Source organism: Pleurodeles waltl, chromosome 3_1 (genome assembly GCF_031143425.1).
Source record: "Pleurodeles waltl isolate 20211129_DDA chromosome 3_1, aPleWal1.hap1.20221129, whole genome shotgun sequence".
NCBI classification, from domain to species: Eukaryota; Metazoa; Chordata; class Amphibia; order Caudata; family Salamandridae; genus Pleurodeles; species Pleurodeles waltl.
The window spans coordinates 287,053,854-287,079,579 of NC_090440.1; the positions used below are offsets into that span (position 1 = coordinate 287,053,854).

Here is a 25,726-nt window from a genome sequence, read left to right on the forward strand (position 1 = left end):
ACTTGCTGCTGACTGGAGAGATGTGCTGTTTTCCTTGACAGTGTATTTTTAGGTGTGCAGGTGTAACATGGTTTATTTATTTCCTGCTTGTTGCAGTTTTGTCTTGTGTGGCACATATTCTCATTGTACTGCCTGCACTGCCATTGTGGTGTCTATACTACTATGTTACTTCCTTTATAGTGGAGATCTTTTCTCATGAGCCCAGTGGAGTATTGTATCCTAAATGAAATAATCTTGCCATGATTGAATGCACCGGCACCCTACAGGTGGCCTAAGAGGGTGTAGAGCGCTCTCCACTATAGAGGGGGGGAGAAATTATTAACCCTGAACAGCATCAATAGCATATGTTCAATAAAGTCCTTTGGTTTGCCTATGTCAGTGGCCTAAGGTAGTCCTGCTGTGTGAAGCTTATTCGGCCTTGATCTCATTTAGAGCTTTAATTTAGGTATAGTACTTTGTCAATATACAGCCATTTCTCTTGCTTAGATTTGAAACTCTCAAATTGTTTTGTGGTCAGCTGAGCCTCATAATTATATATTCAGGTGGACACAGAGTCCAACCTATAGGAGCATCAATTTTATTGTAAATGGAATTGAGGCTCAGTTGCGTAACTTTCCGCAAGATTTTCAGGGGATTTGCCTCCACCTTCCCCTCATGTGTGTCCTGGACAGAGCCTTCTGTCAGACCGATCCCTCCCTCCACCTCTGTCAGCTTATTCGTTGGGCTGAAACAACAGCTTGGACTGTTAGCTATATAAGTTTACGTGATTTCAGTCTGCTGGTGTCCAAAGAGGAGCAACATCTTGCATCAATGCTATTGCACTTATCTCGATTACCAGATTATGGTTTATTGAGAACCCTGCATATTTTCTAGTGCAGGTACAGAGCTGTATTCTTCACTTCCACTGTGATTATGCATATAACTACACCGGCCTTGAATTTTGGCAGGATTATATGATCAGGCCCATATGTTATGGGAATATATATATATATATATATATTAACGCCACTTGCCACATGGGAGCACCCACATTTCCTTACGGGTGAGGTTCCTTTTGATATTGCAGGTGTTGCGATGATTCACAGGCTGGTCACGTGCACTTTGCAATTTATTTTCACTTAGAGGGTCCAGATACCCCCAAACCAGTGCAGTCAGATCCCTTCTTACACCCAACGTCTATGGGGGAACCGAGCAGACCCAACCAATAGGCAAACACAGCCTTCCTGGCAAGAAGTTGACAGCGATAGTCAGTTCTGATAATTCATCTTACGTGCCTACGACCTCCTCTTTGCAGGCCTTCTGGAGCAGAGGCCTTTCTTCAACACCTCTTCAAAGACTGTGAGCCCTGAGGCAGTGCCCTGTACACCTAAGACCCCCAAGGAAAGCCCATTTTGGACCTACACCAAGTACCCTCTCAGCACCACCACAGCACAGGCAATTCCACCCTTGGCCTCACCGACAGACTCGAGCACACAGACCAGGGCACTTTGTGTGATGGGGACCTCACCATGCTGCAATACCGTCCTACCGCACCTCTTTCTCAGATTCTCCTGACTTCAAAGAGGCCCCACATTAATCACCTCACACCGCAAGCAAGGCCCGCCTCCTGCCTCTGCAATGTTGTGTCTCGGACATCTGTAGCTCTAAAATCGTTAACCGGGGCCTCTCCAAAGTAATCTGTAGCTGAAGCAAAGTTCTACTTCAGGTAATATATCCCATATCACATGTGCATGTGGATGTTAGCTTCTGACCCTGAAGCCTCACTGCGGTCAGGCCACCTTAGAGGCTGCACTCTGGCGTCCCCAACCCTTGATTAGCAATATTTATTGAACCTTTTATGGACGAAATAAGAAATGACACAAATATAAAAGAGAAAAATGATACCAGGTAAATGTGGAAAACAACAGCCTCACTCCCTCACCTACTAGCAGAGTTAAAATAGTCTTACATTTTTTACATGACTGCACCAGTTGAAGAAGTTGAGGAGATCCACCATTCCAATAGGAATTAAAGTGTAAATTATTTGGAAGTAAATATCGTACATATGCTATTAAGTATTACCTAATTCAAATTTTTTTAATACAATAAACGTAAACTAGTCATAGAAATATCATCAAAGTTACCCAGGTGGTCAGAACGTAAAAAATGAAAAAAATATTCTACCAAGTTTTCCTTTATCAAGCTTTACCATTCACCATGGTAACGTCCAAAAATTTTAGGCAGTAGTACGTCAACTTTGAAGATACACACCCAAGAGCTGATTTAGTCTTTCAGTTTATCCATTTGCTTGATGATATAATCCAGAAGTAAGAGTTATTTGAATCTTTCTTTGTTTACATATTTGAAACCAGACTAAAATTTAAACTATAGTTGGAGGACCTCTATCAGAGACAAAGAGAGGCCATGTAAACGGAAAATGCCATGCTAAAAAAAAAAAAAAAGAAAAAACACACACCACAGCCATCTGAACTACAGAAGGAAGTTTAGGCAGTCGGAAAAGTGAGTCACCTTAGTTAAATATTATATGGTTATGGTAATGGCAGTACATAGTTCTGAGGGAAGAAATTACACAAACTTGGAAGAGATTGATTCCGGGGTGATATAAAATATCTAAAGACTGCAGCAGGTTTACAGCTTCCAGGTTAGAATGTTTGTTTTGAGTACAAATGTCACAGGATGAAAGAGTTTTTTTAAAATCAAGTGAAGACAACCAATATTCAATTCTATGACATAAAATGGACGATAAAAATACTGCATGAGTAAATATCACTAAAAATATAGATTAATTACAAAAATATCAACTACAAAAATATAGCAGCCCCAAATATAATAATTACATAGGTAACTATATAAAATTTAGAATGTTTAACATTAAATTATGTTTAAAAAATACATTCATTTGATTTGATTTAACACATGCTTTATTCGATCAGTCGACCATCAAAGCAAATATACAATGATAATAATAATAATAGAGATAAAATCCAAGGTAGCATATAAACATAAATACATAAAATACATTTCAATTTAAAAAGTTCTTCAACAGTACACGATACAGCTAGAGACACCCCCTACAATTCTTTAAAAAGTAAAAATATAGGCCGCTTGTAATTAAGACATAGTCCTGATAACGGAATTGCGTATACGCCATGCTGCCAGTAAGTACTTGCTGACAGCGTGTATTAAAGTCTTAGAGTGGTGACTTTTTAAAATCCTCAAGGCAGAAGCGCAGTCTCTTATCCCTATTTCACGGCAGATGTTATAGATCCACTTAGACCTGGGAAGAAAGTAAGCAGGGCAAAAGAACATAAAACGTTCAACTGTTTCAGATATTACGCCACAGGCAGGGCATATATCTGTAGCTGTTTTTGTACCCCATCTACACATCAATGACTTCAGCGGCAGCGACCCAAAGCGGAATCTGGCATATAAGCTTTTGCCTAAAATATCGGGAATAGTATCTAGGTATGGTTCAAATTGTGGATACCATTTAAAATCTGAAGAGATTTGTTAAGCAACCATAGGCTCTATGGGTAATGGAATAGTTACATACATAGGACCAGTATACGCGCTTCAATACATTGGAGTGTGCTTTTTCCAGTTTATGGGGTTTTTCCCCAAAATCTCCGAGTCCTAATTTATTAAACCATCTAGATACGTGTTTGACCCATGGAATAGTGGTTGAGTTGGGACACTTTAACAGATCTTGGAGTGAGGTCTTATAAACATCCAATTCTGGTACAGTCCATAGCCTTATCCAATATAAAAGTGGTTTTAAGATGATTAAGTCAGCTATACGTCTCAAACCCAATACATTCATTTATAAATAGCTACATTAGAACATTATACATCTAATCTAGAAAATAAAATTCATTTTGTATATAAGAACAACAATTAAACAAAAACCTTCAAAATAAAACTAAAAATATTCAACAAAATATTAAGCATACTAAAATTAAAATTACTAATTAAAAACAATTAAACTCTACATATTAAAACATTACAGTATAAAACGGGAAGGTCATCAAGGTAGATAATTACTCATTCATATAAAAGATCAGAAAAAACAATCTCTGGAAAACAATCAGCTCATCTCTAGCCTCGAGTCTCAAAAGACAATATACATATCTGAGATCGAACTTTTTGAAGTTCTTGGTTCCTTGCAAAGCTTCAAGACTATCAGAGATTAATGGAAGTGGATAGTTATATCAGTTGTAGTATCGTTATGCGGAAGAATCTTTTTCAGAAACAAAAAATAAAGAAGCCTCTGCTGGATATTTTGAATAAACAATCAGACTATTCTTTAGGTTGATTGTTGTTAGGCTTCATTTTCAGGTAAGGACAAGGAATAGATCTACCAAGTGGAACAATGGCATCTGGGATTAAATCAATTTGGCAAACAAAGGTGGTGAGACAGTAACTCTCTAGTAAACTCTTCAGATGAGATGTCTAGATATTTTTATTTTAATGGAACTTTACTGAGAAAAGCTACGATGGTAGTTCGATTAGTTCCACCTATGGATATGGCTTGACAACTGTTCTGTAATGTTCAGTCTGAGCAATAGTGCACACAGTACTCAGATCCAATTAACATTGTCTTCGTTTACAATGTATTTATTGATTATGGAGCACTAAGTATCCATTCCAACTAGTCGGGGATACCTTAAAGTAACCCTAAGGTAAAACCTCAGAAATTCATGGTGTTGGGCAACCTGAACATGACTTTTGTGAGTCATCTTATTAACACGTCCAAATGACAGGGGATAACCATTTACTGCCTCAATCTGATAGGCCTGTTCTTTCTTCTTTAAAGCAATTTGGTGATATCTGGCCCATACTTTATCCATATAGGCCTCTGTTGCTCCTGAGCCAATCAAGTAACATGAATTATTTTGCCATTTAAATACATCAAGGTTGGTGGTAGGAAAAAGGAACTCTCTGTAGTTTGGAGAAGAGCAAATGTAAACACTGGTCTTTATCTCTCCCCTTAAAGGAGAGTGGATTTGTTTCCCAGCATGATTTTGACATTTTCCAACTAGATGACCTTTATTACATTGTATATAACACATTTAAAGCCCCATCTTTCTTAATCTGCTTCTTCCTTCTTTAGAAATAGAACCTACAGTAATGATCAATTTTATGGGTCCTTCTTGTTAATCATAAGTTTCTTTAGATGGCAGGAAAGATTGAAGGGCAGTGTAGGAAGGAGGTTGAAAAGACTGCTACTGCTTCTTTTCATGTTCTTTTTCTTGAATTTGACAATCTATTTGTAGCATTATACAAATCAGGTCAGAAAAATTATCTGGCCTCTTTACTTGAAATAGCTTTGGTTGATCCTTAAGTTGTTTCTGAAAAATCGTACATCAGGCCAATTTGATTCCCTGGTAATAGCCTTAAATTTGGTAATGTTGGTAAGCACTAATGTATCATAATAAGTAAGTGCACCCTTACAAGACAGCATCAAAGCACATCATACTAACAGATACCTGCGCTTTAAAAGACAAGGATAGCACAGCAGTGATGCCATCCATTAAACAACACATTCCTGAGGGATTAAAATTACATTAAAGATTAAGATAAAAATGAGAGTGCATTTTACCTGATTTGTTCATCTTCATCATCATGTAGGTTAACACATGTCAAAACTGGTCTCGAAAATATTTCCTGTTGCTCCCTCTTTTAAAAAACAAGCACAAACAAAAGAGTTACTAAATTATCTTTTATCTATATAATAAGTTGAAGAGGTGGAGTCCTTTTATTATGTTTACAAGTTAGCCAGCATTTACCAGTTATAAAAAGATGCATGGGAAAATATATAATTTACCCCAAAGCACAACTACCCTCAGCCATCAAAGCACAAGCAAAATGCACCAAACTAACCAGACAGTTATAATGTAACAAATCATGGTTCCATGTTGTAAGAAACAGAGCTACTGGTTGAGAGGGGTGAAACCCTTCTCAAGCAGGAACCACAATCCTTGTCAGGATGAAGTCAGAAGGGAAAGCCCAAATTAACCTGCACTCAACCCTCTGGTAGCTTGGCTTGGACCAGTCAAACTTAACCTAGATCAGTGGTTCCAAACCTGTGGTCCAGAGGCCCCTGGGGGTCCGTGAAGCCTCCTCAGGGGGTCCACGACTGCTTAGAAAATTGAATAATATTAACAGATTAGGTCCCCAGCTTTCAGTAATGACTTAGAGGGGGGTCCCCGGGCTCCAATAATGAGTCAGTGGGGGATCCCGGGCTCCAGTAATCAAACGTGGGGATCCACAGAAGTCAAAAAGGTTGGGAACCACTGACTTAGAGGCTATGTGTAAAGTATTTATGCAGCACTTCAAATGGTAAAAAAGTGAAAACACAACACACAAAAACCCACAACAATTTAAAAAACTAGAGTAAACAAATTTTATTATTTGCCAAACACAGAACAAATCAGCAGTTATCATCACAGGTGACGCCACAATATTATCAGAGACTACTTTCAGTCTAGCTTATCTAGACCATAGTATTCCTGCCACTTCCCCCCCATATCTTCATGCTTATGCAGAAAGCCCCTTGCAATGCAGATAGGCTGTTCTTGTTGGGCACACCTGTCCAATCCCACAAGCCAATCCACAAGTGAGTGGTCCTGTGGGGATTTCCATCTCCGGGCAATGTCTTGCTTGGACACCAATGAATGTACGCTCTGCATGCGCACCATCAAGGTCTTCCGCAAGGCCTACCACGCACATGCAAATTTCCTGTGCTACTTTCTGCCAATAACGAGTATTCATGGCCAAGCCCACTCCACTTGGAAATCGACATCATGGGCAGGGCAGCGAAAGCAGGAGGCTTGGGGGTATCTACCCATCCAGTGGAGTCGCTGGGAGCTCATGTATGTTAAGTGGAGGTAGTTGAACTAAATTAACCAGAAACAAGCAGAAATGGCTAGTTCCTGGGGGGCATCCTTGTTTCCTTCAACTCTGTCTCATCCAGTTTGCCAAGCCATGCTTCCCACTTGTCTTAGCATGGCTAACCTGCCAGTAGATCTGGGATATGGCACCCTGGGCCAACCTCCCTTTTAGTAACTTTACCTCCACGGGCTGACTTCAGGGATGTCAGCTTCCGGAGGGATGTTAGCTCCAAGGACATGACATAATTGCAAATATTTGTGAAACTTGGTGAGAGATAGTTTGTATTGGGTCTGTAAGTCCTGGAACAAGTGCAGGTGATCCCCTGCCCACACATCACCAAGTTTCTTACCACAGTGAAGTCATCAAGGTCAACCTACTATCCCAACCAACGAGGCGGAGCGCCCTTCTTCAGTACAAGAAAACCATATGGGTGACCTCTGGAAGGAAGAGGTGATTGGTGCCACATACAGCATTCCCATGATGTTGTCTAGGCCTATTCAGACAAGCACCACACTTTAAGTAGCATCTCCTCACCCTTCACTAATCCAGACATTAGTAGCAGCCACCTGCGAGGCCATATAGTAGCACTGGAAGTCTGCCATACTCAGGCCATCGTCGTACAGGGACATTAGGCCAGTGACCGCAGCAACGAGGTAGGAACCCTTTACCCAAAGAAATTGGTGTGTAATTTAATTAAGGTGATGGAACCTCTGATTAGGGATCAGGAGGGGGAATTTTGCAACATAACGAAACATTGGCAGCACCATCATCTCAAATAGGGCCATGCGCCCCAGAACATGGAGATACTTTTCAAGACCGTCACTATTGGAAGTAGAATAAAGCTCCATGCAAGTTTCTGGGAGCACAGAAATGTGGACCCCCAAGTATGTGAAGGATAGTTAACGTTTTGGGATGCCAGACTGTCACGAGCAGATTGAGCAGATACTGCCATCCCTTCTGACTGGAACCAGCAGAGATTTGGCTTTATTCACCCTGAGCCCGAATGTCTCCCTGTATAGCTCGGGCAGGGCCAGGCAGCCAGTGTCTGAGGTCTGTGGGCCAGTAAGGAAGAGTAGAATGTAGTCATCAGAGTGCTAGTTTCTCCTAGAGTCCGTCTTCCCGGGCCCACTCACTAACCTGTGTGCCACATCGTATCAGCCTCACCAGTGGCTCGATCACCAGGGAAAAGAGAAGAAGGAAAAAGGGACAGCCCTGGCAGGTCCTTCTATGTATAGGGAATGGGGAGTTGGGGGGGGGGGGGGGTTGCAGTGAACTTGTGTCAATGGAAGAGAATATAGGAGCTAAGTGAGTTTGCTAATGTAATGCCCTAATCTATCATGCGCTGGGACACTAGAATCAGAATCAAAACTTTGTTTAGGTAATTAAAACAATGTATAAAAATCAGCAGTAAGCAATAATCTAAAATAATTCTTAATAAGCACCTATACCTTGAAGAACAATGAAATGAATCGGTGGTAAACCAATACATTATTAAAAATATAATTTATGTCGTAACTTAGCTACCCAACTAAAACATTTTGAAACAAGGACCTAAGCTTGTGCAGAACACGTCCTTAGTTAACTGAAACCGTTATACAGGCCATAATATTCATTGATCCAATTTAAAATACACGGTCTTTTAATTTATACAAATCTTAATACCTTAAATAAAATTCCATTACATTTTGAAGGTACATATAAAGCTTAATTAGTCAGTACCTATTCTCCTTAAAACAGTCTAATGTTAATTGGATTACAAATAAAATTAAAATAAAAGTCCTACCATACCATATCTCCTTGGCTAAGACCTTATTGACTAACAAACTCTGTATGTCGGCTGACATCTTGTCAGTTATAAACCTAGTGGCCAGAACTCAAACTTGTTCCACACCCACTATGGATTTTAGCATTCTCTGAGCTTCCAGTTTTTTTGGAGGCTTGACATAGAAACTTTACTAACCTAACATTCAGTGAAGGATCAGAGGAGTTAAAACAGGCAATCACAGCCTGCCTACAAAAACATATAAGCCTCCAATTGAACAAGATCTTGAGGTACCTTCTTCGTTCTTGCCCTAAGCATTGGCATATACAAATCTGGTGTAACAAATCCCCTACTCCACTCCCACATAGGGAGCAAGATGACGTTAATCCTTAGCTTGCCCTTTATGCAAAATCTTGACCTCCTGGGAGTTCACCAAATCAATATTTATTTATTCAATAAATAGGTCTTTTTTTTTTTTTTTTTTTTTAACCCAACCCGGTCCAAATACACCTGCTATTTTAGCATTTTATATTCCCTGATTATAAACCACGAATTAGATCTACCTGCAAGGAGACTCTTATCCATTATCAGGGATTTTTTCTTTACCATACGATTCTTTTTTTTTTTTTTTTTTTTTTTTAAAAGAGTTCACCGGCAAACTCTGATCCCATAAAGAGCGGGCACCCAGGTCATCCAAGCACTGGTCATAATATAACCGTGAGGAGGATCTTGGGTCCATATTTAGCTCTTTCCAAAGAGCTTTACTTAAATAATTTTTGTTTGCAAGTTGCACACTTTTCCAAAGTTTAATATAGGTCCCCTGTCTTGCAATCACTTGATTCACATACCCAAACTCCAGCCTAATTTGGGCCTGAGATGCTTTCTTGGAAAGAAGGAAAAGCGATCTGAAAACGTTCCCAATAATCCTATTCAGGGTGATTGAATTCCTACCCATCAGGGCTTTACTACCGTAAGTAACACTTGAAATTAGCTTGCGATCTATCACTTGTAACAGAGGTTTGTAATTGGGCCATATAATACTCTTAATAAGGAGCGAAAAGCAAGCAACAAGTTATTTCCTTTTTGTACTATATCCATTATCTGGGGGGAAAATTACCTTCTCTCATCTAATAGTACCTCCAAGTATCTATATAATAATTTGACTTGTTCGAGCTTTGAGCCATGAAGTTACAACTTATATTTTTTCTGTCTTTTGCTACTTATTTCCATAGTTTTTGTTTTCTTCTCATTTATAACTAAGCCATTTTGAGTTGCAAAATCTGCCGATTTCGCTACCAAACTCTGTAATCCAATTTTCGTGTAACTTAAAAGGACAACATCGTCAGCGTAAAGCAGATTTCAGATGAAGAGATCCCCAATCTTTGAGGGGGTGCGAATTTACTCCATTTCATATATAGGATAGATCTGATAAATAAAGACTGAAAAGATAGGGGGCACTAGGACGCAGCCTTGTTTAAGACCAGGTTCGTGTAATGCCCCTATCAATCATACGCCAGGACACTATTTAAGAAGGACCAATCAACTGTGTCAAATGCCTTCTTGAAATCTATTAAAAGGAGAGTCACGGATCTTTGGAGTTTACGTGCCTGGGGGAGAGCCACCTGGACCTTACGGATGCAATGCCGGGTGCTCCGGACTGGCATACAACCACACTGGTACGAGTGGATCAGGTACGGCAAAGTTTGTCATAGCTGGTTAGCCAAAATCTTGGCAAACATCTTAATTTCTGAATTAATTAGTAAAATGCATCTGTAGGAGGCACACTCTTAATGGGTTGCCAAGTTTCGAGATGACCACATTCGAGGCCACATCGGGGGTAAAGTTCCTTTGATAATCACCTTATAGAGAGCCAACTGGCAGTGGCGCAGTATGGCTTGGAATTTCCGATAATCGAGGGGGAACCCATCGAGACCAGGTGTCTTAACTCTAGCTATGTCCGAAAGTGCAACTTTTATTTCATGAGCAGTGAGTGGTTGGTCCAGATCACAGAACAGCGACAGGGGAAGAGAAGGAAATGGAATCTCAGTTATCAACAAATGCTCTACTTCCCGCAGGCACTATAGTTTGTGGGCATACAAGTCTTGGTAAAACTTGGCAAACACTTGTAGTATGTCAGGGGTGCACATCAACAGATTGCCTCCTGTGTCTCTAGTTTGGAGTACAATTCTGGAAGCAACCTTTCTGTTGGCCAATCAGTACAGGACCTTCCCAGATTTGTCACTGTGTTCACAGATCAGTTGCGTTTTCGCCCTCTAGCACTTTCTGGCCTCCTCCAGCGAGGTCTGTTGGATGGAGGCCCTAACCACCACAAGTCAGCAGGTAAGGTCGGCTGAGGGCAGGATCTGGGCCTCATGGGCCCTCAATTGTGCCAATTTCTCCTTTTCTTTGCTACTGTTAAATCTCTTTGTGAGGCCTCCGATGGTGGGTTCCCATCCGCCCAGAGGGCACTCGCCGACTTGACCGCACCCTCATTTATTTTGAAGCAAGTTTGGAGTTTCCGCTCCAGATACTCAGAGCAATGAGGGTCAGCTAAGTGCCAAGCAGCAAGGCACCACATGGGCGTTCTCGCGGGTTCGGTCTGTCCTAAGCCGACAAGGCAGGCAACATGATCAGATATCCCTTGAGACAGGATGGCAGTAACCGACAACTGGTGAAGGACTATGGCCAGAAGGTCTACAGGTGATTCAGCCTTGGAAGCCGCGAAGGTAAATGTGTAGGCCCGAACATGGGGATGCCAGGCCCTCCAAACATCTAAGTGTCCCAGTTTGCCCATCCAGGCCATGAGCCGATGGCCTCAGGCACTATGTTCATGACTAGTTGTACAAGTAGAGTCTGCCTCTGAGTTCAGAACTGCATTGAAATCTTCACCAACTACAGTGCTACCCACTGGGAGGGCAGATAGAACAGTGGTCAAGGACCTTAGTGTAGATGCTGGAGCTTGATTGGGGACATATGCTGACAGAAATTAAAACGTTTGCCCTCCAGGGAGCCCTCCACTCTGATATATCTACCGTCTAGGTCTGTTTGGGTTGTGGCGATTGCCATGGGAAATTCCACTGCAACAGGATATCCACTCCCCTGGAATCCTGGGTGAACCCGAGTGGTAAACTTTCGTACCTAAATCTCTTATGAAAAGGACAGTGAGCCCCATCAAGTGTCTTCCTTGTAACAGCAAAACACTGGGTTGGTGACGCTTGGCATGTCCGAGGACGGCCAAGCACCTAATGCAGTCTAGAAATCCATTAACATAACAGGACATTAATTTGAAATTTGCTCTGAGAAGTCTGGGTGTGACAGGTGGTATGTGGTGTTGGCTAGGATGGGGAAGTGGTGATGCAAAATCGGTGATGCCCATTGGGCATTGTGAATCCAGAACAACATTGCGTCTGGTTGTGGCTTCTGTGAACTGTGTGCATTAGAGCAACTTGTTTCAACAAACATTCCCCTCCCTACACCCTCTAACTCCCCCACCCCATACTTCAGCCCCAAAGCAACAGTTTTTCCAAACCTAACCCTAAAAAAATCTAACAAGAAACAAACAGAATGGGGTATACATTGGGGACCTCCTCCATCTCAGGATATATGCTTAGCGTCTGCCGTAACGTTTCATTGTGTTTCTCAGTTATTTAAGCTCATCTGCTGAAATCTATCTGCCGTCTCGAGAAAGTGGCGTCGGACCTCCCGGTTGTCTGGTCGGCTGGGTCATCAATCCAAGGAGGCCACTGTGTATGAGCTGCAGCTGTTCCGCCCCCTTCCATTTCCAGTGCCCCTCCCCCACTCCGACCCAGAAAGCCCAGGCGGTCTTGAATGCGGACGCTGCACCCGCATTATCTAGTGCTTCGCCTCCCAGGCCGTTTTACCTCAGGGCAAAACTGACCCAGATGTGGTCGTTCTTCCCCCAGCCTTGAGGTTTCTTTGTATGCAAGTCGTCCATTTAGAGATGCAGGTCCAGTCCTCACCCAGGCAAGAAAGCAGCAGGTTATCACAGCAGGGCAGCAGCCCTTCAGAGCAGCAGCACAGTGGCAGCCCTATCAGCTACACAGCGATCCTCCTTCCTGGAAGAGTCCACAGATCCAGATGTGTACTGAAGAGTTGGGTCTAAGGGTTCAATATTTATACAAGGTGCTCACTTTGATGAAGAGCAAGCTTCTAGAGGTTTCCACCCCTCTGAGGTGTCAGGTATCCCCTTAATCCCTGCCCTTGCCCCAGGTTGCCTGGGGTCACAAAAGACCAGTGTCAAATCCTTTGTGAGAGTGCTCAGGCGGAGCCTTTGCAATCTGCAAGTGTGGTAGGTGACAGCGCATCCTCCTTGTTAACGCAGAGTGGCTCATCCTGACAACACCTATCTACCTTTTACCCCACAGTTTAAGAGCAGTACACAAAGACCAACTGCCAGATACACCTAGTCATGTGACCCATGACCAGGTTGTAGGCATCAAATAGTTAGGACAAGAAAACAGCAATTTTCTAAAAGTGACATTTCCAGAACTGTGATTTACAAAACGATGTTACCATTAAAGAGGGCTTTCAATTACAATTATTTAAACACCAAGCTCAACCTGTCTACCTGCAAGTTACAGGTTATTAAATGTAATAATGTAACTCCCATTTTATCACATGGGAGAGGTAGGCCTCACTGCCAGGGCATGTAGAACTTTAAAGTACATGTCCTACTTTTCAATTACATTGCACCCTGCCCTCTGGGCTAGGAGGGACATATGTATTAAAAAGGAAGGTCTGGCCCTGGCAAAATATTTATTTTGAACGGCTGAAATGCCAGTTTAAACCTGCACACACAGGCTGCAATGGCAGACCTGAGACATGTTTAAAGGGCTACCTAAGTGGGTAGCAAAATCAGTGATGCAGGCCCACTTGTAGCATTTAATTTATAGGCCCTAGGCACATGCAGTACGACTTTACTAGGGACTTATAAGTAAATTAAATAGGTCAGCTGGGTGTAAGCCAATGCCACCATTTTAAATGAGAACAAGTACTTTAGCACTCGTTGCAGTGGTAAAGTGTGCAGAGTACTAAAGCCGACAGACAAATAGATTGCACCGCATGTAGCATTGATGTGGCACCCCTGCCACTGAGCAGCTTCAGGGTAATGTGGTGTGCTCTGCAGGGCAGTTCCAGTTACTTCCTACCTTTGTGCTGTAGCTGCCTCTCAAAGTCATGTGCTTAACCATATTGGCTGTCTGCTCCCACAGTCCACAGTAACAGTGGCCATTTGCTCAGCCAGCCACATGGCACAGCTGAGATGGTAAGTCCGAAACGTGCTTATGATTCCCAAACTCCCACAGCAGCCCCAACCCCACTTACACGTCCTGCACTGATAGGGAAAAGAGCTAACTAAAGTTTGTTCAGAGGCACAGGATACTGTGAAATTTGTTAAGGAAATTAGTGTTATCAAAAGTGCTGGAAAGAAAGAAAGAGCTAGCACTGGACACATGACAGGAAGCAACTCAAGGTAAAAATGATGAGTGGCAGGCATTTGGCTTGCACAAGAACAACGTTTTGTAAGATAATTCTTCATATTCAGCATGCTGAGGTGCTGTTTGCACAGAGGCTGCCCCATTGTGAAATGACAAAACCCCAGTGCTTTAGTAAGGCTGGGACTGAATACAGGAAATGCTCAAGTGTGAACTTATTAGTGGTGCAGTTTGTAACGAGACTGACACGATATAGTGAAGGACACAAGCACTCAGCGCTGTTAAGCCTTTTTTAATATAATACTGGCTGTTCCTCTATTTCCATCTCTTACTATCTGCCTCTCTCTTTCAAAGTTAGGACAAAATATTTAATACATTATTCTTGTTTAGCAATATTTTTATTCAACATATTGTCATGTAGACAATATAATGGACAAAAATACTGAAGGTGTTTTAATATTAACATGTTTTAAGGTGTTTCATTTTAAGTGTTTTTAGATCGCTGTAAAAAAATATAGTTTCCTAAATTATCTTTGTATAGAATGTCATTTTTATGGTCACTTTATTAGGTATTTTAATTTAATTACCGTTGTAATTTAAATTTCATGTTAATTGTTTTTTGTTTCTAATTTATTTCATGTAATGTGTAAAATATCTACTTGTTCATGGGACAAGTTGCTTCTTTAATCTACTTGTCCTGTAAAAAACAATCTACTTGTCCCCTTGGTGCCATGTAGTGCGGTGACAAATTATGGCAGCAATCTCATTATGTATGAGCTCCGATAATAGCCTCTCGGATTATGCCAGCGCTACTACCATGGTATAGCTTGAATACCTGCAATTTCAATCCCTACTATAGCAGTTTCTAGATTTTGCCAACATTCCGAAGATCTACATACTTGGGATGGAGGAAGCAGTAAGCAATAGTTACAGGGCTGGAATGCCTTCGAGTCTGCAAACCCACTAGCTTGTATGTTTTAAGCATTTTCACCAGCTCTTCTCTAATCTTTTCCCATAATGAGAAAGGTTGGAAATTTACTCCTGACAATGGCAGAAGAAGTTCTTCCAGGATTGGGAAAAAAGTGGTTAGAGGGAAAGTGAACTTGTAAACGCTCAATAGATTTTCGCATGACCAAATCTACACATGCACATTTGCTCGTGGTGAAATACAGTTCACAAATAGTTTCTAGGAGTACGGTTTCCTGGTCTACTTATGTAAGTTTTTATGAATTCATGAAAGCCACTAATTCAAAGATATATATATATATATATATATATATATCACACACCATGGGTGGACTTTTGTCGCTTTCTTTAAGAATTGGGTCCCTCATTAGGTCTGGCGTTAACAAAGACATTTTGTTTTTATTTAATTTCTATTTCTCTCTTTATCAATCGGCTGGCTTTACTGCAAGTGATACCATTCTGCTCTTCAACAAGGAGCATATTGGCACAGAAAGTAGTTGTGTTCAGTGCCAGGAACTACTGTGGCAATCAGTGGCGTAACAACACTGGAGGGGGCCCCAGGCAAAGATCATGGAAGGGCCCCCTCCAGACTCACTCAGGGCAGGTGTTGTGCTGAGGGGGCCCCTAGGAGGGGGGCTGCAGGCCTTTGTTATTATGTCACTGGTGGCAATGTGTGTTTTTTGAGACAAAAAAAAAATATATATATTTTTGCCAGTGTTTCTTATAAAGGTGAGGGCCTGGCAGCTCCCACAACAATAAAGTCTTAAAAAAGCCATGTCAAAACAAGACATGCATTGCCGAAACCAAAGACACAAAAAATGTTGGGTTGGTTGGCTTTGCCAGTGCTTGTTTGTTTTTATGTTTCCCTTAATATTGTTGAAAATGGTTACATTGATTTTCCATTAGGAATACTTTTTAGAAATAATAACATGCATCAACACACGTTACTAAATGACGCTTAAAAGAAATAGCACCTATAATTTCATAGTAGCAAAACCTGTTATTTTCCTAAACATTTTATTTTGAAAGCACAAAATCTTCACTCTTGCTTACAAGCTTACGCAAACATTTGCATCTAATCAGAGAGCATTCTGGAAGCATTATACTTAACCTCGTATTGTTAAACTTTTCAAAGGTGTGCACACTTTTTTTTTTTTTTTTTTTTTTAAACTGGAGCCCCTGTCAGTAGTGCACCTTAAAACTTTACTTACATCACTCACCCTAATAATGAAAGCTTTTTATTAATGAACCATAAATACAAGTTTGAACAGCATTAACATATTGACACACATATTAACTCAACAGAAGACAATTACCTTCTCTGTAAATTGGCAGCCAAAGGGTTTGTGCTGCAGGGGGGTTGGGCCTACTTGTCCTAAGGACAAAATAAAAACTTGTTGCCCTTGACCCCAAACAATGTGTCCCGGCCGTCGGGTGATAGGAATTCCCTTTACCTGATATTTATTTGTCTCATTATGTTATAGGAGCAGGATGTTGGGTTTATAAGGGAAGAGGATAGACAGATTTTCTAAATGATGTAATAATTTTCCTAAATATTTGCCTTACAAGTGATAATTTGACATTTTATTAATTTATTTTGCAATTATAAATCTAATAGTTTATATTTCATGAGGAAATATTTGTCAACATTTTGAAACAATGCTTATTTTAAGAAGAACATTTGGTCTTGTAATGTTGATGGTTTATTTTTTTTAAGACTTGATAAATTGGACATCATTTACTTTAAAAATTCATAGATTTTCAATAATTTCATATTTTTCATGACACATACACATTCATATAGATAATTTACATTTTTACTTAATTAATTTTGCTTTCAAGTGTGCTGTTAAAAAAAAGAATAATTTTTTTAGTAACTCAGAAAACTGGGCGGAGGGCAGCTGATATTTGGGCAAAAGCCTTCGCTGACCACTTAATAGTATCAGTCCACTTTAATTTAGAAATTCCGAAAACAGACAGACCAAGGTGGCAGTTTGATAAGCCTCCGTTAGCGGATCACATTTGGTTGGGGGAAATGAGAATTTTCATAAAAGATTATTTTATTTTTTTAAGATAAATTGCAAATTGATGTCTGACTTTGTAGTATGGGAGGCCTTAAGGCTACCTGCCGAGGACGCATCTTAGCATGTAAGTCTAATCTAAATATGGTACACACTACTAGAATACAGGCGATACAATCAGCAGTCAACCTAGCTGCAGGTGCTTACGTAAGGGCAGAGGATAGGCCTGGCTTAGAAGAGCAGCTCGCTATTGCCAAGATAAACCGTAGAGATTTCTGTATGATTGAGGAGGTAAATAAATATAGAACATATAGCAGAAAATGTATGAGAAAAGTCAGCAAAGAGGCAAATTCCTCGCTTGGTCCGCTAGAATCAAGCAGGCCTAACAAAATATTAGTAACATTGAGAACCCTGATACTCGTACGGTTGTAACAGAGAATGATGAAATCACAAGTGTATTTCTGCATACAGTTTCTGTATCCAGTATAGAACAATATTTTAGTTTAATCCAACTATCCCAAACGTTGAGAGCCCAAAAAGACATGATTTCGGAGAGAATACCGATTACAGAGCGGATAACAGCACTTCAAAAGATGCCCAACGCAAAAGCCTGGTGGGATGATCACATATCGACAGAGGTTTACAAGATATTTGCAAAAAACCTGCTCCCATTTCTTACTGATCTATTCAACATAATTAAGGAAGGCGTGGAAATTCCTTTGTCACTTAAAGAGTCTATCATAGTCAGTTTCCTTAAAAAAGATAAATCCCCCATAAATGTTCATTCATATCAGCCAATATGTCTTTTAAATGCTGACTAAAAATTGTTCATTAAGGTATGGGCATCTTGAATTATTCCCATAGGTCAAACTTTGATACACAAAGATCAGAGTGGATTTTTACAGAATAGGTTTATGGCTGCAAACACAAATTTCTTGATCCAAGCAACTGATTATTTTTCCATCAATCAAGTGAGAGCAGCGATAGTGATGATGGACCCCAAAAAGGCTTTCGACTTGGTTAATTGGGATGCTCTATTTTTATTTATTTTTTTGAGCAAATTTGGTTTCCCCAACCAATTTATAAAAATCCTTAAGAACTTATACGAAGATGCGGAGGCCAGAATTATTATCAACTCAAAGGTATAAGGTACTGTGAAAATTAATATCGGGACCTGCAGAGTTGTCTTACATCATCTATTCCTTTTACTTTTCTTCTTTTTTTAAATCTAGGCCCTGGCAACAAGAATTCGCAGTACCCAATCTATTGTTCCTTCATTAGAAGGGATTCTAAAAATAAGACTCTTCGTAGATGATATTATATTACACTTGAAAGCTGATGTGGTCAATATGCAGGAGGCAATAAACACAATTTAAGATTTCACAAATATTGGTGGGTATAAAATCAATCAAGGTAAAATGGAGCTACTGTTTTTTTAATTTATTACCCACCGATCTCCCTTAAGACTTTCAGTATCAGTTTAACACTCAGCGTCCAATTTTTTACTTGGGGATATTTGATACAAATAATTATTCACAGGTATTTCAACTGAATTATAATGTCAAGCTCTGTAAGGTTAAAATGCTATTAAAAAGATTGACTCTACTTCCTTTTACATTGATTGGTGAGGTCGCCTTAATAAAGATGTTTATACTGCCTTTATTTTTATTTCATTTTTCCAAACTCCCTATTAGGATTAATAACTCATATTTTAAAGAATTAGGGGCCAGATGTAGGTAAAACCGGCACTGCAACTCGCAAATAGCGAGTCGCAATGCCGGATGCAGAATGTTGTCCCTGACACCATCTGCGAATCGCAAGGGGGTCGCAAAGACCCACCTCATGAACATTCATGAGGTGGGTTGCAATTTGCGACCCCCTTGCGATTCACAGCACTCAAAGGGATGGTGGCCTGCTGGAGACAGCAGATCACCATGTCTGTGACTGCTTTTTTAATAAAGCAGTTTTTTTTCTTTTTTGTATTGCAGCCCGTTTTCCTTAAAGGAAAACGAGTTGCAATATACATGAAAAATTGAAACGTTTTTGTTTCATTTTTTCAGAGCCATTCACAAAGGGGCAGGGGTCCCCTGTGGACCCCTTCCCTTTTGCGAATGGGTTAGCACCCATTTGAAATGGGTGCTAACTGCGAATTGCTTTGCGACCGCGTTCGCGGTCACAGAGCAATTCTACATCGCGATGCGAATCGCAAATAGGAAGGGGAACACCCCTTCCTATTTGCGAGTCACATTCCCATTTTGCGAGTCGGTAACCAGGATACCGACTCGCAAAATGGGAATGAGCATCCCGATGTGCGTTTTGCATGGCGCAAACAGCGAAATTCGCGGTTTGCACCATGCAAAACGCTTTCTACATCTGGCCCTAGATTCCCTTATTAGAAAATGAAAACGAAATAGTACATCTCTAAGGGTTAAATATTTGATTTAGCAATTAAAGAAAACCCAGGGAGGCCTTACGCAACCCCATTTCCAGACCTACTATAAGGCTGCACTACTGAATGTTATGACAACTCGATGGGGGACCGGCGGTTTTGATAATTTTTTAGTAACGCCTATGCTGCAAGATTGATTTACCAGCCTATTTGAAGACAGTGGAGCTCCACAAAAAGACCAGATATAGGCTGCTCTTTGAAATAATTTTTTTATTAATATTTTATTTTTTTTAAATCCTGGCAGGTGTCAGCTTGTCATAGGTTCGCCAGGTTATAGGAATTCTATTTTTTAGGTCTAAAACTGTCTAGGTCTACTTTGGGATTTTGCAAATCCAAAGTTTCATTGAGATGGGTTACTTCTTTATGGTCACAATTTGATAACATGGGAGGAAATTAACCCCTTGGGCGCCAAGGACGTCATGGTTACATCCGTGGCTGTGGCGCTGAGGCGCAACGGACATAACCATTACGTCTAACTACTGGCCCTCGGGGGAAGTGCTAGAGCTTCCCCAGAGGGCCGCACCCCCACCCCTCCAAGGCAGGGCTAGAAGGGGAATCGCTTCCCCTTACACCCCTGACACCCCCCACTGACCTCAGAGGATATTTTAGGCCATCTATGCCCCCCTTGATCGGCCTATTTTAATTTTTTTATTAGGCTGATCTGCCCCTAAGGGGGGGCAGAAACCACTAGGCACCAGGGATTTTTTTTTTCTTTTTTTTATTGTTTTACAGATGGGGAGCGACCCCTTAGGCAAGGGTCGCTCCTCTGGGGGGCTAATTATCTTTAGGCCGTTTCGCAGATTGGCCTATTTTTATTAGGCCAATAGACACCGGGGATATTTTTTTATGGTAGTTTCACACTAGAGGAGTGACCCCTTAGGCGAGGGTCGTTCCCCTGGGGGCAAATTTATTTTAGTCCATGTCTGCCCCTCTTGGGGGCAGATCAGTATATTTTTATTAGGCCGGTCTGCCCTTAAGGAGGGCAGAAACCACTAGGCCCCAGGGATTATTTTTTTTTGCACCAATTTCACGCAAGGGGAGCGACGCCTTAGGCAACTGTCGCTCCCCTGGGGGGACAAATTTATTTTAGGCCATTTCTGCTCCCCTTGGGGGCAAATCGGCCTATTTCTATTAGGCCGAACTGCCCCCGGGGGGAGGGGGTGCAGAAACCACTTAGCCACCAGGGATTGGTGTGTGTGTGTTTAGTGGGGGGGGGGGGGAGGGGGAGGCAGCCCCTTGGGCCAGGGTGGCTCCCCATAGGGGCACATTACTGTTGGCCATATATGCCCCCCTTGGGGGCAGATCAGCTCATTTTTGGAAGGCCCATCTGCCCCCAAGGGGGCAAAAAGCCCACCAGAGACCAGTGAAGATTTTTTTTTTTCAAAATAAAGAGGGTAGGGGTATGGCCATACCCCCACCTCAAATATATGGGGCCAAAGTTGTTCTGCCCACCAGTGGGCAGATGAGGCAATTACCCCCGATCCACACCCCGGGGGGGGGGGGCAGAAAGTTTACTAGATGTCAGGGAATAAAAAATAAAAAATAAAAAAAAATAGTGTGGTGGTGGCTTCCAACCATTATGGGCATGGTTATGCCCCCACCCCAACTGAAGGGGGTAACAGTCTTTCAGCTCTCCCCCCGTACACTAAAACATCTTATCCCATGGCAAGCAAGAGGACATTTGATTATTTTGGGTTTTGTTTTTACATTTGGGCCATGAGAGCTTGGCTAACTCTCAAAATCGTCCCACTTGGAATGCTGAGGGCTGCAATTTTGGGACTTTGGGATGCTGCCATGTAGAGAAATCCACAAGACCTAGACACATCTGAAAACTAAACAACTGGGTGACTCCAGGGTGGTGTGCTTCACATGCACCCTGCACCATTTTCTTACCTCCAATGCCCAGCAAACCTCCAACTTTGCTGGAAATCACACATTTTTTCCACATTTTTGTAATGGAACCTTCCGGAATCTGCAAGAATCCACAAAATTCCTACCACCCAGTATTGTCTTATTTACACCGATAAAAATTCTGCCCCACTTGTCAGCCTAAAAACGTTTTTTTTTCAAATTGTCCTTTTGGACCCGCTTTGGTACCCCCTCAATTTTGGCATGTTTTTGGCTCTTCTCTGTCACAGGCACTTGGCCCACCTACACAAGTGAGGTATCATTTTTACCGGGAGGCTGAGGGGAATGTTCAGTGGTAGGAAACTTGTCCCAGTGCGGTGATCCCACACAGAAATGTGAGGAAAAATGTGTGCTTTTTTTAGCTAAATGTGAGGTTTGCTGAGGATTCTGGGTAAGAAAACATTGGGGGATCCATGCAATTCACACCTTCTTGGATTCCTCGGTGTCTAGTTTTCAGAAATGTTTGTGTTTGGTAGGTTTCCCAATATGGCTGCTGAGCCCAGGACCACAAATGCAGGTTTGCCCCCCCACCCACACCCGCAAAAACAGGTAGTTTAGTATTTGATATTTTTGATGTGTCCACATAGTGTTTTGGGGCATTTCCTTTCGCGGGCACTAGGCCTACCCACACAAGTGAGGTACCATTTTTATCGAGAGACTTGGGGGGGGAACGCTGGGTGGAAGGAAATTTGTGGCTCCTCTCACATTCCAGAACGTCCCGTTACCGAAATGTGAGGAAAAAGTGTTTTTTGGCCAAATTTTGAGATCTGCAAAGGATTCTGGGTAACAGAACCTTGTGAGAGCCCCACAAGTCAGCCCATCTTGGATTCCCCTAGGTGACTAGTGGTAAAAAAATGCACAGGTTTGGTAGGTTTCCCTAAGTGTCGGCTGAGCTAGAAGCCAAAATCCACAGCTAGGCACTTTCCAAAAAACACATCAGATTTCAATGTAAAAATGTGATGTGTCCATGTTGCGTTTCCTGTTGAGGGCATTAGGCCTACCCACGCAAGTGAGGTACCCTTTTTATCGGAAGACTTCGGGTAACACAGAATAGCAGATCAAGTGTTATTACCCATTATCTTGCTCTACAGGTTTTCTTCCAAATGCAAGATAGGGTGTAAAAAGAGCATTGAGAAATGCCCTGTAATTCACATACTAGTACGGGCACCCCGGAATTCAGAGATGTGCAAATAACCACTGCTTCTCAACACATAATCTTGTGCCCATTTTGGAAATACAAAGGTTTTCTTGATACCTATTTTTCACTCTTTATATTTCAGCAAATGAATTGCTGTATACCCGGTATAGAATGAAAACCCATTGCAAGGTGCAGCTCATTTATTGGCTCTGGGTACCGAGGGTTCTTGATGAACATACAAGCCCTATATATCCCCGCAAACTAGACGAGTCCAGCAGACATGACAGTATATTGCTTTAAAAAATCTGACATCGCAGAAAAAAGTAAAAGAGTAGAACGTGAAGAAAAACGGCTGGTTTTTTTCACCTCAATTTCAATATTTGTTTTATTTCAGCTGTTATTTTCTGTAGGAAAAACTTGTAGGATATACACAAATTACCCCTTGCTGAATTCAGAATTTTGTCTACTTTTCAGAAATGTTTAGCTTTCTGGGATTCAGCATTGGTTTTACACCCATTTCTGTCACTAACTGGAAGGAGGCTGAAAGCACAAAAAATAGTAAAATGCCAAAATTCAAATCAAATCATTAACATTTATAAAGCGCGCTACTCACCCGTGCGGGTCTCCAGGCGCTAGGGGAAAGAGGGGGTTACTGCTGCTCGAAAAGCCAGGTTTTTAGGAGTCTCCGGAAAGCGGAGTGGTCCTGGGTGGTCCTGAGGCTGGTGGGAAGGGAGTTCCAGGTCTTGGCCACCAGGAAGGAGAAAGATCTCCCACCCGCCGTGGAGCGGCAGATGCGAGGGACGGCAGCGAGAGCGAGGCCAGAGGAACGGAGGAGGCGGGTGGGGACGTAGAAGCTGAGGCGTCGGTTGAGGTATTACGGTCCCTTGTTGTGGAGGGCTTTGTGTGCGTGGGTGAGAAGTCGAAAGGTGATCCTTTTGCTGACTGGGAGCCAATGCAGGTGTCTCAGGTGTGCGGAGATGTGGCTGTTGCGGGGTACGTCGAGGATGAGGCGGGCCGAGGCGTTTTGAATGCGTTGCAGGCGATTTTGGAGTTTGGCTGTGGTCCCAGCGTAGAGGGCGTTGCCGTAGTCCAGGCGGCTCGTGACGAGGGCGTGGGTCATGGTTTTTCTAGTGTCGGCGGGGATCCAGCGGAAGATCTTGCGGAGCATGCGGAGGGTGAGGAAACAGGCGGAGGACACGGCGTTGACTTGCTTGGTCATGGTGAGAAGAGGATCCAAGATGAAGCAGAGGGAGAAATTGGGCTTTCTGATTCAAGTCTGCCTGTTCCTGAAAGCTGGGAAGCTGGTGATTTTAGCACCACAAACCCTTTGTTGATGCCACTTTCAGGAGAAAAACCATAAGCCTTCTTCTGCAGCCCTTTTTTCCCATTTTTTTTTTTTTTTTAAACAAAATGTTAGCTGTATTTTGGCTAGTTTCTTGGTCTCCTTCAGGGGAACCCACAAAGTCTGGGTACCTCTAGAATCCCTAGGATTATGGGGGAAAAAAGGACGCAAATTTGGCGTGGGTAGTTTATGTGGACAAAAAGTTAAGCACGAACTGCTCAAAATAGCCAAAAAAAGGCCTGGCACCTGAGGGGGGGGGGGGGGGGGGGGGGGGGGAGAAGAGGCCTAGCAGCGAAGGGGTTAAGCTGCACTATTGGACAGCGTCTCACTAGTTTTTGTTTTGCTTTATGCGGATAACTAGCTTTTTGACAGCTAACTATCAGGAGATAAGCAAAGAGACGAGCACTTCTTCATCTTCTAATAAAGACTAGGCTGACAGAAGTGGGCAATAGGCATAGAGTCCTGTGAAGTATTCTGATTGGGCTTTAATTACTTAATTTCTCAATAAAATGTATGACAGAACTAACTGTAGGATACCAAAGAGGGACTAGGAGTTCATTTATGAGATGGGATATAATTCTCTCAGGGCAGCAATTTTTAAAACAATGTATTTTCTTTCAAGATGGCTGGCATATTATACTCCACATGCTTTGCATAAAATGTTTCCGTCAATACCTGATCACTGTTCCCGGTGCCAACTAAATGTCATGACAACTAAATGACATAAGCAATTGGTTACATATTTTTTTTACATGCCCTAAACTCCATCCATTCTGGGTGGATTATTTCAAGTCGTTACTAAATGTGTACAATTTAAATTATCCCTAAAGCTACTTCAGTTTTATTTGGCGCATCCTATGCTAGCCGGAAGGCGACTAAGTATGTGCAATATTTTATATTACCTTAATGATGACCCACTCCTGGCTAATGCAATACTGGAGGGCGTCTAATATTCCATCTCTTCAAAATTGGTATGATGAAATGACAAGGTCCAAAGCCTTTGAGTAGGCACATGCACAACGAGTTGGGAATATTACTAGTTTTTTAGCTATTTGGAAACCATTTGAATCTTTTGAGTATAATCCAAAGTAGATACATGCCTTTTATAAATGTGCTGTTGATCTTTTGTGTAGTAATACTACCGTACTTTATTTATTTGTTCATTTAACAAACCTCGCAATTGCAATTAATGCACTTTAATGTGGAGATGTTAAATCTAAGGGATTGTCTCATGTTAATGGAATATAGCACTTTATCTTGCTGTTGAATTTCGGTGCTCTAACATATTTGCACTTTATTCTTTATTGGTCTAGTTAATGAGTCTTCGTAATTACATTGTATGCACTTTGATGTGAAACTGCTAAATTTAGGGGATCGTGTCTCCTGCTAAAGCACTACCGCACTTTATTTTGTTTGATTGGTCACTTTAAAGATAAAGGATGCAGCAGCATCCTTCTAAGGAAAGCAGCACTTTTTATGATGCAGATTTAAAAACCTATGAGAGCCAAATCAACAGCCGGGGTTTATAATGATTAAGGTAAAATTATTGAACTTGTATGATTGTTTACCGGAAGGTACTGTGGCACTTTATACAAATTTATTTGATGAGTAAATGAACCATTTTATTGGATATGGTCTTCTATGACTATGTTTATACCTTCTCAGATGCTGCTCATTAAAAAAAAAAAAAAAAAATTTTTAAAGAAATAAGAGTGCAAGAGAAACAAAAATATTGAAAAAAGAGAAAGACAGGAAAACAGTAACAAAGGAAAAAGCAAGGATGAAAACTAACCTTT

General features: G+C 41.5%; 1 protein-coding gene across 2 annotated transcripts in view; it reads right to left on the minus strand.

The window, feature by feature from the left end:
* The window catches only part of TEX9 (testis expressed 9), a 244,686-nt gene that overhangs the window by 205,208 nt on the left and 13,752 nt on the right, over positions 1-25,726 (minus strand). For both annotated transcript variants that reach the window (XM_069222420.1, XM_069222421.1), the window contains one exon: positions 5,600-5,676. In XM_069222420.1, coding sequence (XP_069078521.1) covers positions 5,600-5,676 — 77 coding nt within the window. The remainder of the gene's footprint in view (positions 1-5,599; positions 5,677-25,726) is intronic.